The following is a 17,047-nucleotide window of genomic DNA, read 5'->3' on the forward strand; positions in this document are numbered from 1 at the left end:
AGATCTGCAGAGGTGTTTCTGTACATCCATCGCCTTCCCTCCTCCCTCCGCCTCTCTGGCAGAGGACCAAATGACCTTACCTCGCTTACATAATGCACACTCTTGCTCTTCTGTAGATTCTTTGTGGGAAAGAGATTCCTCGCTGGATCAATCGTCTCGCCTACTTCAGCTCCTGTATACCCTTTCTACAGAGTTGCCTCCCAAAGGAGTGGCTCACTCCTGCCGCCCTCCAGTCCAGCGTCAGCCAGGAGCTCCAGGATGAGCTGGAGGAAGCAGAAGATGCAGCCGCCTCAGCAGCCATGGCTAGCACTGCAGCAGGCTCCAGACCTGGACGCCACACTAAACTATAAGGTTCTCCAAAGTCACGCATTCAGAACTGCCTCGGGCAGTTGGGTATCATTAGAGGAAAGCAAAAAGAGTAAAGCATCTTTTGGATATTTTGTATGCAAAGATGGTTCTCCCCTAAATCCCAGTTTTTCAGCTCAGGATTATATTTGTAATCAAAAAAAAAAAATCACTTGGCATAAGAGGGAGGACTTTGTATAAGCTACCCTCGGTTTTTTTTACCCACTTGTAAATTTGGATTTACTTCTTCCGTTTTATACAAGCTCTGTTAAGTTATGTTTACAGTATTTTGTATTGCTGTTTACAAATCTTGCATGGACTCCTGCCACCGTGAAAGAAGAAAAGTCTTCATGTCTTCAAAATCAGGCGGGTAATCTTTGTAGACGCCTGACAATTGCCAGAGCTCTGGCATAAACAGTAGGCACACAAAATGGTACTTTACACTGTTAAAGTCACCATCACCTGCATAAGAATTGTCTTTTGGATTTTTATCTGTTTTTGTTCTTAAAGATAATGGCACCAGGATGCAGGGAGCCGCACTGACCGAGGTGAAGGAGCACACGTCGCCCTAAGGACTTGGGGCCTTGGTCTGCACGAGGGTGGCCTGCCCACAGGTCCAGTTCCTCTTTGCCTTCCCTCCCACAAGCACATCTACTGGGGTTCCCATCCAGCAGCCTGTTTCTTCCCACAGGTCCGTCCACCCAGGCAGCATGGGACATTCTTTGTCTGGTTTTGACTCTGATTCTGGAATTAAGACTTTTTTTAAAGGATATCCTTGCTAATCACTGACGACTGTTTTTGCACATTTGGGGTGGGGGGGTTGTGAGAGGGGGCTCATTTTTATTTTAATACATACTGATTTTCTCCCTGCCCAGGATTTTGTTGACAGGGTAGGAATATGCGAAGTGGTAGCCTTCTGCGTAGCAGCGTGAGTTGACATTCAACTGCTTTTAACTATTCAGGCTGCATTTTATACTAGGTCTTGAAAACCAGAGTCTAAAGTAACACTCTCCAAAAAGCTAACTCTTTAATTTTTCAAACTTTTAATGTACTATATCAGAAAGAGTATATCAGAGTTTGTTTATTATGGGAGTAGTTTCACCTCATACATAGAATGCCTAGTCCCATTGACCTCTTGTTGAAAAATCATGTTTGGATGTCTTAAAATTCGTCTTTTTATGTTCTCTCACATATCTGTCTCTTACATTACATACACTCAGAATGAAGTTCTCACCACAGATGAGTGCTTATTGTCAAGGAATATGTCTCCTCAAGTCTACTCCCAATTTGATCCTTGGATGTAAGAATCAAGTCATTATGTGTAAAATTAGATTCTTCTGCCTTAAGAATGAATGTCCTATGTAAAATATTGGATGCAGTGTATAAATTACCCAAGGCAGTGACTTCAGCGTTACATATATTGTCAGTTTTAAAATCATCTGCATTTATTTAAACTCCTGTATCGGATTGTTTGATCTGTGTGAAGATACGTATCTTTCAGCAAACTACATTTTTAACTTTTCCATAAGGTAATTTTCATTCATTTATCTACTTAAGCACACCCTGTTCATGGGGAAAATAAACCTTGGGTTATAATCATTGACCTGAGGAATGTGAAGCCACTTAACCTAATTTATGCTTTTGACTGTTCTGTTTCCACAGAGGAAAGCCTTTTCAAATTTCTCTGAGTTATTTAGGGGGCAGAGCATTTGTTTTAAGAGATGTGACAGAAGAAAAGAGTATACGATCTTTATGAAAAATGGACTAGGTTCAGGCCTGACAGTGAGATTTGGAATGAAACACAAAAGGCTATGGCAGTGAGTTTGTTCAGTAAGTCATATCACCAAAACCCAGGTTATTGAAAAGTATTTGGTGCAGTTTGCTTGGGATTTATATATATATATATAACGTGGTTGATTATAGTTTTTTCTAATTCATTCAAATATACACAATTTAAATCTGGGCTACTGACAAATACAAAGGCATAGCCGTTAGTTAGACACCTCTTGGTGAAAAGCCAGGAGCATTCCATCTGTGCTTATCCAGAATCCAGCAACACAGCACACAAATGAGGTTATTGTTATAATGTATTTACTTTCATCTGCATCATTGGAGTTTAAAAATCGTGTAAAGGGTCCTAGTAGAAATAGCGGCCTAAGACCAATTATCATAGCAGCGATTAGTAGATGAAGTTCTAGACATGAGGTTCCTTGCAATCTAATTGTACCTGAGGTTGGGAAATAAGTGTTTTTACTTTAGAAAGTCTTGTTCAGATCAGGTCCTCTTCTGCAGTTCACAAGGAAGAATGGATTTAATTAACTAACATTTAACCAGCTTTTCTTTGTCTTTGGAAGGAAAGAATCTTGTTCTCCACCTAATCAGTGTTAAGAAAAATCCTGTATCAAAAACTCGATCATTAGGATGAGTGTGGCGTGATGGAGTCAGGTGTCCTCTTTGTAGTTGTAACAAATGAAACATTTCTTACGCTGGGTTGAACAGTTATATAATGTTAAAGTGTCAGAAACTGCTGGTTTCCCTTGTTTGTTTTAAATACCCCCCTTTTTTTGTGTAAACACTAAGAAGGTGGCATCCACTTTGGATTGTAGAGGTGGTGGTACTATAGTAAAGAGAGCCTCCACTCGATGCTAAAATCCAGCCAGCTATTGCTCTGACCCATAGCAATAGTGCGAATTACCTTTCACCAGCATTTGTACCGAGCAGGGAGTTCTGGTTTTAGTTCATTGATACATCAGTGTAGGAGGAGATTCAACACTACAGACAGCTACAGGACTCTAAATCCATAGCTTCGTCCATCACAAAACGGGTAGAAACACATTCACTGCTTCAGGGTTCTAATCTGTGTATCTTCTGTGGTTCCTTTCCTGTAAGATACTCTGTAATTCTGATACATGCTGTATTTTCTTTAAATCATGTTTAAAAGACTTGTTTTGTTGAGCAAGACAACCATACTGCCATTGTGTGTCCTTGTCTTCAGTATGGTTTTACAGTGCAGCTGAGTTATTAGACTTCCATTGTCTACCCAATCAATACACATACATCTTCACTGTTTGAAAGGTGTTACAACTCTTAAAGAATCTTCGTGAACCTGAAGATAATTTCTTGTGAAGTTGAATGCAAGTGTGCTGTCATTCATAGTGTTTATATAAGAGACCAGGAACCTTCATTTTTGCTACCTTGATATAGCATTGGGCTATCATGTTACAGCATTGAAATACATCAGTTTATTAAAAATAATACTTTTATAAGAAATGTTTTACAGTATTTTCTGATCTCCAGGAGACTGCAACTATTGTGTATTTGTGTTGGGGGATGGGGGCTTATTTTTTTAAACCCAAGAATCTCATCTGCTCCACAGGGACGTGGCCAGCCCCTCTCCTTCACGCATTCATCTTGTATTCAACAAGATGGGCCAACACCTTATGCCTTAGATCTGCCAAAGACAGCATAGCCATACCCCTTCACAGGTTGCAGGGACCAGCATTGGGTACTGGGGAGTGGAGGAAAGGCTGAGAGGAGGAAATGCTCTCTTCCACTGGGAGTGCAGTACGGGGGAGAGCCCTGAAGGGGAATGGGTGCTCTCCCAATTTGAAGCAGCAAAGGAGGAGCGTGGGTGCCTGGGCTCTTTGTTTCCCATGAGCCTGTTCTGCTTCAGCTTAACACCTCCAACCTGACCTTCCCCTTTCTCTTCCACTGGCCTCTTTGTACTTAACCAAGTAACATTTCTCTTCACTAATTGGATAAATTCTCTTGACTTAAGTATTAAATGAGTGAATGAAGTCCCTCGTGGCCTGTCAGTGGCTGTCCACTCTGCTTTGTTTCTTACCTTGAGGAACAGGAATCGTGATAGACTATAATAAGGTGGTTAAAAAACCACACCTGGTCGAGCGTCTTCAGAGTCTTGCCTGCAGAAAGGATGCCAAGGATACTAAAGGACACTTTTTTAATGTTATTGTTTTGTTTTGTTTCATGTTGTTTATCTTACTGCTGTATTATTATCTGCTCCTGAAGTTCTTAGCATCCACATATTGGCCTTGTTCTAACTTTGCAGAAGTTTGTGCTAGTAAAGATTAATACCTTCATGCTGTACTTTCCAGAAGTAAATTAACGGCAGACAACTACTTATTCCTGTGGATTCTAACCCAGAAACCTGTCCCTGTAGTCTCTCCTTCAAAAAGAAAATCCAGGGGATCATACCTTGACCCTGCACTGGGTTGTGTGAGTACATTTTTCCAGTCAAGGCCAAAGGGAAAGCCAAAGACATTTAAGAAGAGCCTCCTCTCCACTTGATCAGGGAGGCATTGGCACCCACCTGTGCTTCGCAGCCCTGCCCTGGATCTGGGAGGTCTTCCCGTGGTCCCAGTGGAGAATGTCCTGCTCTCATGCTGCTGAGGGAATGGAGCCAAGCCATCTTTGAACTTCTGCCTGACACCAGATCCCTCACTCAAGATCAGCTGCCTGGAACTGCCAAGCGCTGCAGCCATTCAGAGGGCCTCCTAGGAAGCCACTGCCTGCCAGACTGTCTCTTTCACACCCCAGACTCCCAGGTGATCTGTGGAATTTAGCTTCCGAAGCCCTAGCCATACAGAGGGAGCCACATGCCTCAGCAGCCTGTCCTCATAGCCTTGTAAGCAAGGGACTCATGACTATAGCTACCAAAGTTGCTCAGCCAGATTCCTCTCAGATACAAATAATGTTTATTCCTCTTATTTCAGGAAGTGGCAACAATTCCTAAAGTTCAAATGGAAAGAGTTGGTAATAATGATATTCACCTAAGTGTCCACTTTACATAGGAAAACAAGAAATATTCTATTGGAAATTCTTAACCAAATCAATCATTCTCTGAACTACTTTTATGATGTTAGAGTGTTACCATTCCCACTGGAGTCAGGCACAGTTCTCATCTCTTTGACTCCTTTAGTTAATTATGAAAAAATACTTTTAAGGCCAGATTCTGGAATTTCATTATATGGCATTATAATGTGAAGCTCCATTTGATTAGCAGATGGAGAAAGGGCTGAACAGGATTTTATTTAATAAAAGTGTAATGTTTTTCTACATTAATAAAGTGGAGCATTCACATTCCCTACAATCTCGCAGTTTCACTCCTAGAGAAAGCCTTATTTCTGCTGTGCACCACGTTCATAGCAGCATTGCTCGTGATAGCGGTAAAACTGGAAACAGCCCCACTGTCCATTCAGAGTGAATGTATGAATAAAATTGTGTATTTCCACAAAAGAATACTATACAGCAGGGAAAATGAATGAACTACAAGTGCATATGTGAACATCTATGAATATCAAATATATTGAATAAAAATCACAGAATACATACAATGCAATTCCACTTACATATAGTTCAAAAATAGGCAAAATCAAATATATTGTCTAGGGATGCATGTGCAGGTGATAAAACCTTTAAAACAAAGGAACGATTAATACAAAATTCAAAATAGTAGTTACTGCCTACTTCTTAGGTGCCATCAAGTAGGTTCCACCTTACAGCGACCCTGTGTACAACAGAATGAAACACTGCCCGGTCCTGTGCCATCCTTAGAATTGTTATGCTTGAGCCTATTGTTGCAGCCACTGTGTCAATCCATCTTTTTGAAGGTCTTCCTATTTTTTGCTGACCCTCTACCAAGCATGATGTCCCTCTCCAGGGACTGATCCCTCCTGATAACATGTCCAAAGTATCTGAAATGTAGTCTCATCATCCTTCTAAAGAGCATTCTGGTCGTACTTCTTCAAGACAAATTTGTTCTTTTAGCAGTCCATGTGTGATGATTAAGATTTTGTGTCAACTTAGCCGGGCCATGAATCTTAGTGTTTTTGGCAGCTCTATAATGTTGTGACCACTTTCCTATTGAAATTTGATAATGTGATCACCCCCATGATGGAATCGGCTGAGTGGTACTAGTGGGGGCAGAGCCTGTGGCACCTCACTGCCCCTTCACCCTTCATCTCTCCGCCTTCTGCCACCTACTTCCTTCCTGCTCGCTTTGCCAAGGCTTTTGGCTTGTTCTGGATCCTGCGGCTGCCTCTTGTCATCTGACTTTCAGTTCTTTGGACTTGAGCTAGCAGCTTACCTGCCAATCTTGGGATTTGTCGATCTTCACAATCTGTGAGCAAGAGTCCTGCTCTCTGACCTGCTGATCTTGGGTTCGCCAGCCCCTGCAGCTACGTCAATCAGGAGAAGCTTTGCAGACTTCCCTGCGCATCTTGGGATTTGTCGACCCTCACAGCCTGTGAGCGGGAGCCCTGCTGTCTAACCTGCCAATCTTGGGCTTGCCAGCCTCTGTGCCTGCATGAATCGGGAAAGGCTTCTATCCTGATCCATGGACTTGGGATGTTCCAGCCTCTACAATCACATGAGCTGTTTCCTTGATATAAATCTATCTATATATATTTATACGCTTTATTGGTTTTGCTTCTGTAGAGAACCCAGCCTAAGACACCATGACATATTCAATATTCTTTGCCAACACCACAATTCAAAGGCATCAATTCTTCCATATTTCTTATTTATCGTCCAGCTTTCGCATGCATATGAGGCAATTGAGAACACCATGGCTTGAGTCAGGTGCATCTTAGTCTTCAAGGTGACAACTTTGCTTTTCAACACTTTAAAGAGGTCATTTGCAGCCGATTTGCCCAATGCAATGCATCTTTTGATTTCTTGACTCCTGCTTTCATGAGTGTTGATTGTGGATCCCAGTAAAATGAAATCCTTGACAACTTTAGTCTTTCCTCCATTTATCATGATGAAGGAGATGGACTTAAAAATGAACTGTGCAAAAATGAAAACAGAACTTAATGATTTGGAAAATTCTGTTCTACAAACTAATGACACATGTCCCAGAATGTTCACCATGGACGTAGCTACACAATCTTTTGTTAAAGAGATTAAACCTGACTGATAGCTCTAACCAACTACCACAGGAGAAAACCCTTCGGATTGGAGCAAAGGGGACAGAAAAGGAATGGGAGAGAGCTGTCTGCCTCTTGAAATTCTACAGATAGGAAATAGGCCAAGGGAGCTACATCTGTTGTCCTCCCAGAAAAGGACCATCTCTGGAGCAGCTCCGAAATCAGCACAACTGGTAGAAGGATCACAGGAAGCAAGGCCTTCTCGGTTTCAAAGGGTGGGGCCACAGTCTCCTGGATCACAGCAGGTGGGGCCACAGCCTCCTAGGTTTCAAAGAGTCAGATCCTCACCAGCTCAGTTCCAGAGTGTGGGGTTGCCATTAAGGTGTGTGTGGTGGGGGGGGGGGGTGGACATCGCTCAAAGCTGAGGGGGTGGGACTGCCATGCCCAAGAGGCAGAAGAATGGGGCCTGCTGGGGCTGAGGGGATGAGTTCACCACTCAGATGGGCTAAGAGAGTGGGACCACTCAAAGCCAAGGAAACAAGAGTTTCCACCTCAGTGGGCCTGGAAGGTGGAGATGAAGCCCAGGTTCTAGGGCCCTCCACTCAGAATCCAGACAGCATGGCCGAAACCCATAGTCTAGAGGGCAGGGCCATTGCCTAGATAGTGTAAGAGAGTAGAGGATTATTTTCAAGCCTTGAGAGCTAAAGTAAATTGTTCTGCTGGATTTTGGACTTCTTTGGTGCTTGTTATCCCCTTTTCCTCCATTTTCTCCCAGTTGTAATGGAAATGTCTACCTTGTGCCTGTCTCATCATTGTATTCTGGAAACAGAGAACTTGTAGTCTAGATTTCACAGGTTCACAGATGAAAAGGAATTTTGCTCCAGGATGGAATACGCCAACACTACAGTTAGTGAGCATTCCCTTTATAATTAGAATAAGACAATTTGAATAAAGTAGTTAATACTAGTTAGACTGTGTTTTACATACTTTGGACATGTTGTCAGGAGGGATCAGTCCCTGGAGAAGAACATCATGCTTGGTAGAGGAGAGGGTCAGCAAAATAGAGGCAGACCCTCAACAAGATGGATTGACACAGTGGCTGCAACAATAGGCTCAAACATAGCAACGATTGTGAGGATGGTGCAGACCTGGCAGTGTTTTTTTCTGTTGTACATAAGGCCTCTATGAATCAGAACTGATGGCACCTAACAAAAACATTTATTCCCTAACAGATTATTCCAATAGCTGCCAGCCTTTTTTTTTTATTCTTGTAGTGCTTGCTTTTCTGTTTTATTTTTTTTGATTGTAGTAAATACATATGTAATATATCATTTGCCATTTCAACATTCTTCACATGTACAATTCAGTGGCATTGTGTTCATCACATGCAACCATCACCATTATTCATTTATAAACTTTTCCATCACCTTTGTGTTTTATAATATTTTTAAGGTGAGCTTGTGTTCCCTGGAACTTTAACTGTAGACATTCTTTCAGGCCCAAGTTGATGTTGTTTTGTTCCCTAGAGGACTTGCATGAGCTTCTGCCAGTTGCGAGTGGGAGCAACCCATTCAGGATCACTTCAATGAAATTAAATTCTCCACCTGATCTTTTGTATCGCACTGCTTACTGCATAGACACAAAATGTACTTGGAAATATAAAGGCTGAGAGAGCAGAGGTGGGAATCGGAGGGAAGGAAAAAAAATGTTAAGGGATGGCATTTTAAAAAACATTTTTATAAATTAGAAAACATTTGGATCTTTAAATATAGTTGATCAAGTATCTAAGAGATGAAGGGTTCTTACCTCATGATGTAGCCTCTACTTTCCCAGTTATTTCTAAGCATGCAGTAACAAATTTTTACATAAGATGATCTACCAAAGCAAGTTATTTTATTCCAATACAGTGTTGAGTAAGAGGCAACATCATACTCAGCTGCAAAAGTAAGTAGTTTCTCCTTCTGAAGACAAAGTTCGTTTCACAGAAGGAAGGAGGGCATCTGCTTTTCCTTTGTGGTTTCCAGTTACTGTTGTTTAATATACACGTTGCCATTTCTGGCCTCAGTTTTCCATCTATAACACAGGAATGATAATGGCATCTCACTGAGAGGACTGTGGGGATGATCCTATGACAGAAATCACAAAAGTGCTAGAACTGAGCCTGACATGCAGTAAATGTTCACTAAATGCCAGCCAGTATTGTTATTGAATCTGAAGTGCTGTTCTTGTTGTTAGGTGCCATCAAGTCAGTTCCAACTCATAGTGACCTTACGCACAATAGAATGAAACACTGCCTGGTCCTGTGCCATCCTCACAATTGTTGCTATGCTTGTGCCCATTGTTGCATGCACCGTGTCAGTCCATCTCGTTGAGGGTCTTCTTTTTCACTGACCCTCTATTTTACCATGCATGATGCCCTTCCTTAGGGACTGCTTCCTCCTGATAGTATGTCCAAAGTATGTGAGACTAGTCTCACCATCCTTGCTTCTAAGGAGCACTCTGGTTGTACTTCTTCCAAGACAGATTTTTTCTTTCTTTTGGCACTCCATGGTATATTCAGTATTCTTCGCCAACACCACAATTCAAAGGCATCAATTCTTCTTCAGTCTTCCTTATTCATTGTCCATCTTTCACATGCATATGAGGCTATTGAAAACACCATGGCTTGGATCAGGTGCACCTTAGTCCTCAAGGTGACATCTTCCTTTTTTCAACACTTTAAAGAAGTCTTACAGCAGATTTGCCCAATGCAATGTGTCTTTTGATTTCTTCACTGCTGCTTCCATGGATGTTGATTGTGGACCCAAGTAAAATGAAATCCTTGACAACTTCAATCTTTTCTCCGTTTATCATGATGTTGCTTATTGGCCCAGTTATGGGGATTTTTGTTTTCTTTATATTGAGGTGTAATCTATACTGAAGGCTGTTGTCTTTTTCATCAGTGTTTAAGTGCTTCTAGTCTCCTTCACTTTCAGCAAGCAAGGTTGTGTCATCTGCATATCACAGGTTGTTAATGAGTCCTCCTCCAATCCTGATGCCACTTTTTCTTCATATAGTCCAGCTTCTCGGATTATTTGCTTAGCATACAGATTGAGTAGGTATGGTGAAAGGACACAATCCTGATGCACACCTTTCCTGACTTTAAACCGTGCAGTATCCCCTTGTGCTATTCGACCAACTGCCTCTTGATCCAAGTACAGATTCCTCATGAGCACAATTAAGTGTTCTGGAATTCCCATTCTCTGCAATGTTATCCGTAATTTGTTATGATCCACACAGTTGAATGCCTTAGGATAGTAAGTAAAACACAGGTAAACATCTTTTTGGTATTCTCTGCTTTCAGCCAGGATTCATCTGACATCAGCAATGATATCCCTGGTTCCATGTCCTCTTATAAATCTGGCTTGAATTTCTGACAGTTTCCTGTCGATACACTGCTGCAGCTGCTTTTGAATGATCTTCAGCAAAATTTTGCTTGCATGTGATATTAATGATACCATTTGATAATTTCCTCATTCCTTTGGATCGCCTTTCTTGGGAATAGGCATAAATACGGATCTTCTCCAGTCAGTTGACCAGGTAGCTGTCTTCCACGTTTCTTGGCATAGACGAGTGAGCACTTTCACTGCTGCATCCATTTGTTGAAACATCTCGATTGGTATTCCTTCAATTCCTGGAGCCATGTTTTTCACCAATGCCTTCAGTGCAGCTTGGACTTCTTCCCTCAGTACCACTGGTTTCTGATCATATGTTACGTCCTGAAATGGTTGAACATTAGACCAATTCTTTTTGGTATAGTGACTCTGTGTGTAACTTCCATCTTCTTTTGATGCTTCTTGCGTCGTTTAATATTTTCCCCATAGAATCCTTCAGTATTGCAACTTGAGGCTTGAATTTTTTCTTCAGTTCTTTCAGCTTGAGAAATGCCGAACATGTTCTTCCCTTTTGGTTTTCTATCTCCAGCTCTTTGCACATGTCATCATAATATTTTACTTTGTCTTCTTGAGCTGCCCTTTTCAGCTCTTTTACTTCAGCACTTTTTCCTTTTGCTTTAGCTACTCAATGTTCGTGAGCAAAAGGAAAAAATCTATTCTTGAGATGGTCTCTAAATTCAGGTGGGATATACTCAACGTCGTACTTTGGCTCTCATCTACTCGTTCTAATTTTCTTCAGTTTCAAATTGAACTTCCATATGAGTAATTGATGATCTAATCTACAGTCGGCCCCTGGCCTTCTTGTGACAATATTGAGCTTTTCCATTGCCTCTTTCCACAGATGTAGTCGATTTGATTCCTGTGTATTCAATCTGGCGAGGTCCATGTGTATAGTCACCATTTATGTTAGTTAAAAAATGTATTTGCAGTGAGGAAGTCATTGGTCTTGCAAAATTCAGTCATGTGATCTCTCGCATTGCTTCTGTCACCAAGGCCATATTTTCCAACTACTGACCCTTCTTCTTTATTTCCAACTTTCGCATTCCAATCACCAGTAATTATCAGTGTATCCTGATTGCATGTTCAATCAACTTCAGACTGCCGAAGTTGGTAAAAATCAATTTCTTCATCTGTGGCCTTAGTGGTTGGTGCATGTACTCATTTTAACTGGTCTTCCTCGTAGGCGTATGGATATTATCCTACCACTGACAGTGTTGTACTTCAGGATAGATCTTGAAATGTTTTTTGACAACAAATGTAATGCCATTCTTCTTCAAGTTGTTGTTCCCAGCATAGTAGACCCTATGATTGTCCGATTCAGAATGACCAATACCAGTCCATTTTCAGCTCACTAATGCCTAGGATATCGATCTTTATGCATTCTATTTCATTTTCGATGATTTCCAATTTTCCTAGATTCATACTTCATGCATTCCACATTGAGTCTGTCAGCTTATTGTACAGTGGGGGCTATGTGTTGCTGAGATGTTGGAAGCTTTGCCACCGGTATTCAAATACCAGCAGGGTTACCCATGGTGGACAGGTTTCAGCTGAGTTTCCAGACCAAGACTAAGAAGAAGGGCCCGGTGGTCTACTTCTGAAAAGAATTAGCCAGTGAAAACCTTATGGATAGCAATGAAACACTGTCTGATATAGTGCCAGAAGATGAGCCCCTCAGGTTGGAAGGCACTCAAAATACAACTGGGGAGGAGCTGCCTCCTCTAAGTAGAGTCTGCCCTAATGACATGGATGGAGTCAAGCTTTTAGGACCTTTATTTGTTGATGTGGCAGGACTCAAAATGAAACAGCTGCAAACAACCATTAATAATCAGAACATGGAATCTGGAATAGAGCCTCTAAAACTGGGATCTCTGAGTGCTTCAAAGTAATAACGATGGTCTCATGTCATTAATTTTGAATAAGATTATTGCATTACAAACATTTTTTTCTTTGTGTTTGGTACAAGTTATATCAAGTGAATGTGATAATACTGGTTATATTGCACTAGTCAAAATTCCTTGACCATAAATGTCCTTGATTAACAAAGGAGTACCTGGGTGATGCGAACAGTTAAGCACTTGCCTGCTAACGGAAAGGCTGGAGGTTCAAGTCCACCCAGAGGCACCTCAGAAGAAAATCCTGGTGATCTACTTCCAAAAAATCAGCTGTTGAAAACCCTATGGAGCACAATTCCACTCTGATACACATGGGGTCACCATGAGTTGGAATCAACTCATTGGTAATTGGTTTGTATTTCTGATTAACAAAACGGGGAAAATAAACTTTAATAAAATAAAATTTAAAAAATATGAAAGAACAAATGAATAAATGTAGCTGAAGATTAAATATTTCAAAAGAGGGTCCACAGAAGAAAGACTTTTTTTTTTAAGTAATCCTTGGTGATACCTCTGTTGAGAATCGGGGGACTCAGGTTGGTGGATACACACCTCTCCTCTTACTAGGCAAGTAACATGAATAGAATGTCTGCCACAGCCTCACAACTCAGAGATTCTATCCCCCATTCCACACATGAGCTCACAGAGCAGTGTATATCTGGCCACGTCCGGAGCCCAGGTTTTTTCTGCCAGTACTCACTAGCTCCAAAGATGACTTCTCCAGTTGTTGTACTGTACTTTGGGTGATTTTTGGTGCTTTTTTCTCATACATGGATATAAAGGGGCCCAGGCCTAAGCCTAGTAGTAATTCTGACATGTCCCGGCCAGTCCATGGGGAAGGCCAGCCAGAGTCTGCTGATATCAAGGACTTACCCTAAGGAAACTGAGAACCAGAAAGGCCAGTTTAGCTCAGGAAATGAACTTCCATATCAGAAGCTGAGAGGATTTGTCCTCATCCTAGCCCTCCATGAATTCCTGTTTGAGGCCTACAGAAAGGGACCTACAGGAAAATTTGAAAGAACTGTTTCAATCAAAGTTCTGTAAGAGCCAAACAGCCACCAGTGGGTCTATTCAGTTCCCTTTCCTTGAAACCCAGAGCATTTTACTCAGAGCTGCCCTCCCCTAGGTGAGTAGGGGCCACTTTGGGTGATTCAGACACCTCTCCCTCCCCAGGTTTACATCCCAGCTCAGTGGACATTTCCCCTCAAGTCCCCAGCTTCCTTCAGAGGCAGACGTGTGTGGGGCCAGTGTCCACATCTGTAGCAATTCCCAGTGACCTTGCACCGGCTTCTGGGCCCTGGGACCATGTGAAAAGTCCGGGCTCAGCCTACCAAGGGGCCAGGTTTGAACCTCCCTTCACTCCCAATCTGCTTGTTTAATCACCAACATAGCAGCTCAGGTAAGCAGCTGTGAAGAAATGAGGCCTTTTGCCCAGGATACAGCCAGAGCCACCTGAGGTTCAACAGTCCTTTTATAGTGAGTGCTGGCTGTATGGTTGAGAATGTACCATTTTTTTTATTGAAGATGAGAAAAACAAATGGGAAAATTAAATTTATGTGTTAAAAACAGATAATGAATGAGCTAATAGCTGGAGAGATACAGACAAAACTCATGAGTTAAGTATAGCTAATAAGTTAGTCGGAAACCCTGGTGGCATAGTGGTTAAGCAGTATGGCTGCTAACCTAAAGGTCGGCAGTTCAAATCCGCCAGGCGCTCCTTGGAAGCTCCGTGGGGCAGTTCTACTCTGTCCTAAAGGGTTACTATGAGTCAGAATCGACTCAATGGCAACGGGCTTGGGTTTTGGTTTAATAAGTTAGTCGTCTATGAGATGTATTAGATATAAAGTAAGTAGAGCTTGTGTGGGCTAAATATAGATAGGATAGGTTGAAAAGACCAAGTAGGTACCAAATATTCATGAGGAACATGGGCAGCAAGAATTCTACCACTGAACCTCCACCACCCCTGTACCCTTGCTTCACACTTTGTGCCTTAAACTGATTTAATAAACCATGTGATTCAAGCATCTTAATTTGGTCTGTGAGTCCTTCTGTGGCCTCTGGGAGGGCTTGCTTGGCCTCTGGGTAGCTTGCTTGGTCGGGTTCATGGAGGCCACCCCTGCATCAAGGTCACTGTTCCCCACCTCTTGCTGCTTCACAAAAGGGCACTCTGGCAGCAAGAGGCAGCAGTCACCCATGACAACTGATGCAAAGGTTTTGTGAGGCCTGAAGTATACACAATATAAAAGTCAGTATGTCTCTAAGATGACAAAAGAAATTATAACAAATTACTGGGGTCTGAGAGATTCAGGCTCTATTTAGTTTTGTTTTCTAAGACCTCTTTAGGCAGATTGGAAACCTTGGTGGCGTAGTGGTTAAGTGCTATGGCTGCTAACCAAGAGGCTGGCAGTTCAAATCCACCAGGCGCTCCTTGGAAACTATGGGGCAGTTCTGCTCTGTCCTATAGAGTTGCTATGAGTCAGAATTGACTTGACCCCAGTGGGTTTTGGGTTTAGGGAGATTATCAAAAAGGCTCACGTGGAAAAACTTCCTGATTGCAACCTGGCTTCCCTTCCCCACCTGGAATATGAGAGACCTGGACAAGTGAGGGGCCCGGAACCTAAGCTTCATTAGCTTCACAGAGAATCCAACTTACCAGTGCTGTGGCAGAAGACAGGAAATTTTGATTCCAGCCCCAGCCCTCACCACTGAGGCAAGTCCACTTCTCTCTGAGTCCCTGTGGGGCCTCCATTCCTGGCTCCAGCATTCTGGTCTCTGCCTTGTTTTTCCTGCTTTTCTCATCTTTCTAGACTGCTGCCCAGGAGCCAGTCATCATTTCCCTACCACTGAAACCAACTAAACGGGTATCATGATCATGATACCTGAGATTGACTCTCTAGGTCAAGGGGACGGAAATCCCTGCCTAAACGTCATCACCCTGAACTCCCCAGCCACTTCAGCTGCAGCAACATCAAGTGGTTAGCTTGCCCTAACCGCACTCTTGGTATTACAGGTCAGAGAAAGAAGGTAGGTGTGGATTAGTGGTCTGAGAATAGCCTGAAAGACAAACTAACCATGTTAATAAATACCTTCACTATGTAGAGCTCTTTCAATACACTTAGAGCACTTTCATTCTAATATTTTGCTTTCATCCTCACAAGTCTGCAAAACCAGGGTATCATTAGCAGGTTTTTATTGACTAGAAGGAAGAAGCTAAAGAGGCACCCAGGAGTCGCCTGGATTCCCCTCCCTTTGCTCTTTTACTTCTAGCACTAGTTTCCAGACTCCCCGGACCCCACCCCCAAGCCTTGGTTCTAATGTTGGTTCACGTGGGATCATAAATGCCTGTAAACAAAAGATAAAAGCAGTGTTACTCACGTCAATGTGGGATGAGGAGCTCACATCTCGCTTTTTAAAAAATCTCCAAGGGCATTGCATAGATTGAAAACCACTGCTGCTTCCCACCCTCTCCCTAGGGGTGATGAGGAAGAGAAAATCAGCCCCTTGGATCCAACTCTTCCAAGCCTGACTGCAACCGCCAGAAAAAGCCAGGCCAGGCGGAAAGAAGGGATCTGGGGCTTCGTTGCAACTGCGTTCCTGCCTTCCATTACCGCCTCGAAGTACCTGAGGAGCCGGAGCCCATTTCCTTCCTAAAAACCTCAATCTGGAGTCCCTTTAATTTCTGAAGGTTTAAAATGTGTATGCCCCAAAAACTCCATGTTCTTTCAATTATATGATGTTGGGTTTATTTTCATTTCTTCGCTTTGTTAAATAAAATCCATAGCTTTGGGCGCAGGGAGGCGGGGTGTAGGATCCGGTCCACACGGACCGGCCGACGGACGCCCCCGCGCTGCCGGGGCCTGGGCGCTGAGTCTGCAGGCCGCCCACGGCCTAGTCGCCGCCCTTGGAGCGGTCCAGTACCAGCAGCGGGATCTCCTCCAGCCTGTCGGGCCGCTCCCCGCGCCGCAGGTAGCGCCGCCGCCACGTCGCCAGCCTCTGGAACAGCCGCTGCAGGCTCGGGTGGCCCCACAGGCCGCGCTCCGAAGCCGCTTTTCCCGGTCGGACGTACTTGGCCTTCTTCCTGCGCAGGCCGCGGGCCGCCGACCGCCGGAAGAGCCGCCGCCAGCACCAGCAACCGGAGCAGGAGCCGGCCCCCTCGGGTTCCCCTCGCTGCAGGCCGCTCCGCTTCAGGCGCGCCATCTTCTCCAGCAGCTCGTGCTGCACGCCACCTCGCCGAGGGCCACAGGGCCGGGCATCCGCCATGCCTGTCAGGGCCTTCTCTCCGAGCGCGCGGGGAGGGTACCAGGGCCTGGGTCACGGAACTGACGGCTGGGCGACTTGGCAGCGGCCTCCAGGACACAAACGGTCCCTCGCGTCTCCTGCGGCCTTCCTGGGATGTGCCTGCGGCCTCCCCCACGGGTTCCTGTTACCAAGGAAACGGGAATGGTGACCTCACAATGCCGGCAGGGCCATCCTCCCTTCCACGCTG

General features: G+C 43.6%; 2 protein-coding genes across 5 annotated transcripts in view; one reads left to right on the plus strand and one right to left on the minus strand.

Moving 5' to 3' along the window:
• Window positions 1-5,445, plus strand: part of DESI2 (desumoylating isopeptidase 2) — an 84,273-nt gene extending 78,828 nt beyond the window's left edge. For all 4 annotated transcript variants that reach the window (XM_064276771.1, XM_064276773.1, XM_010591057.3 and 1 more), the window contains one exon: window positions 117-5,445. In XM_064276771.1, the coding sequence (XP_064132841.1) occupies window positions 117-350 (234 nt within the window). In that variant the 3' untranslated portion in view covers window positions 351-5,445. The remainder of the gene's footprint in view (window positions 1-116) is intronic.
• An 11,004-nt stretch (window positions 5,446-16,449) lies between these two features.
• C25H1orf202 (chromosome 25 C1orf202 homolog) lies at window positions 16,450-16,821 on the minus strand. The gene has a single exon (XM_064276950.1). It carries the CDS (start codon window positions 16,819-16,821, stop codon window positions 16,450-16,452), a length of 372 nt encoding a protein of 123 aa, XP_064133020.1.
• Window positions 16,822-17,047: the final 226 nt, after the last annotated feature.

This window comes from Loxodonta africana, chromosome 25 (genome assembly GCF_030014295.1).
Source record: "Loxodonta africana isolate mLoxAfr1 chromosome 25, mLoxAfr1.hap2, whole genome shotgun sequence".
Classification (NCBI taxonomy): domain Eukaryota; kingdom Metazoa; phylum Chordata; class Mammalia; order Proboscidea; family Elephantidae; genus Loxodonta; species Loxodonta africana.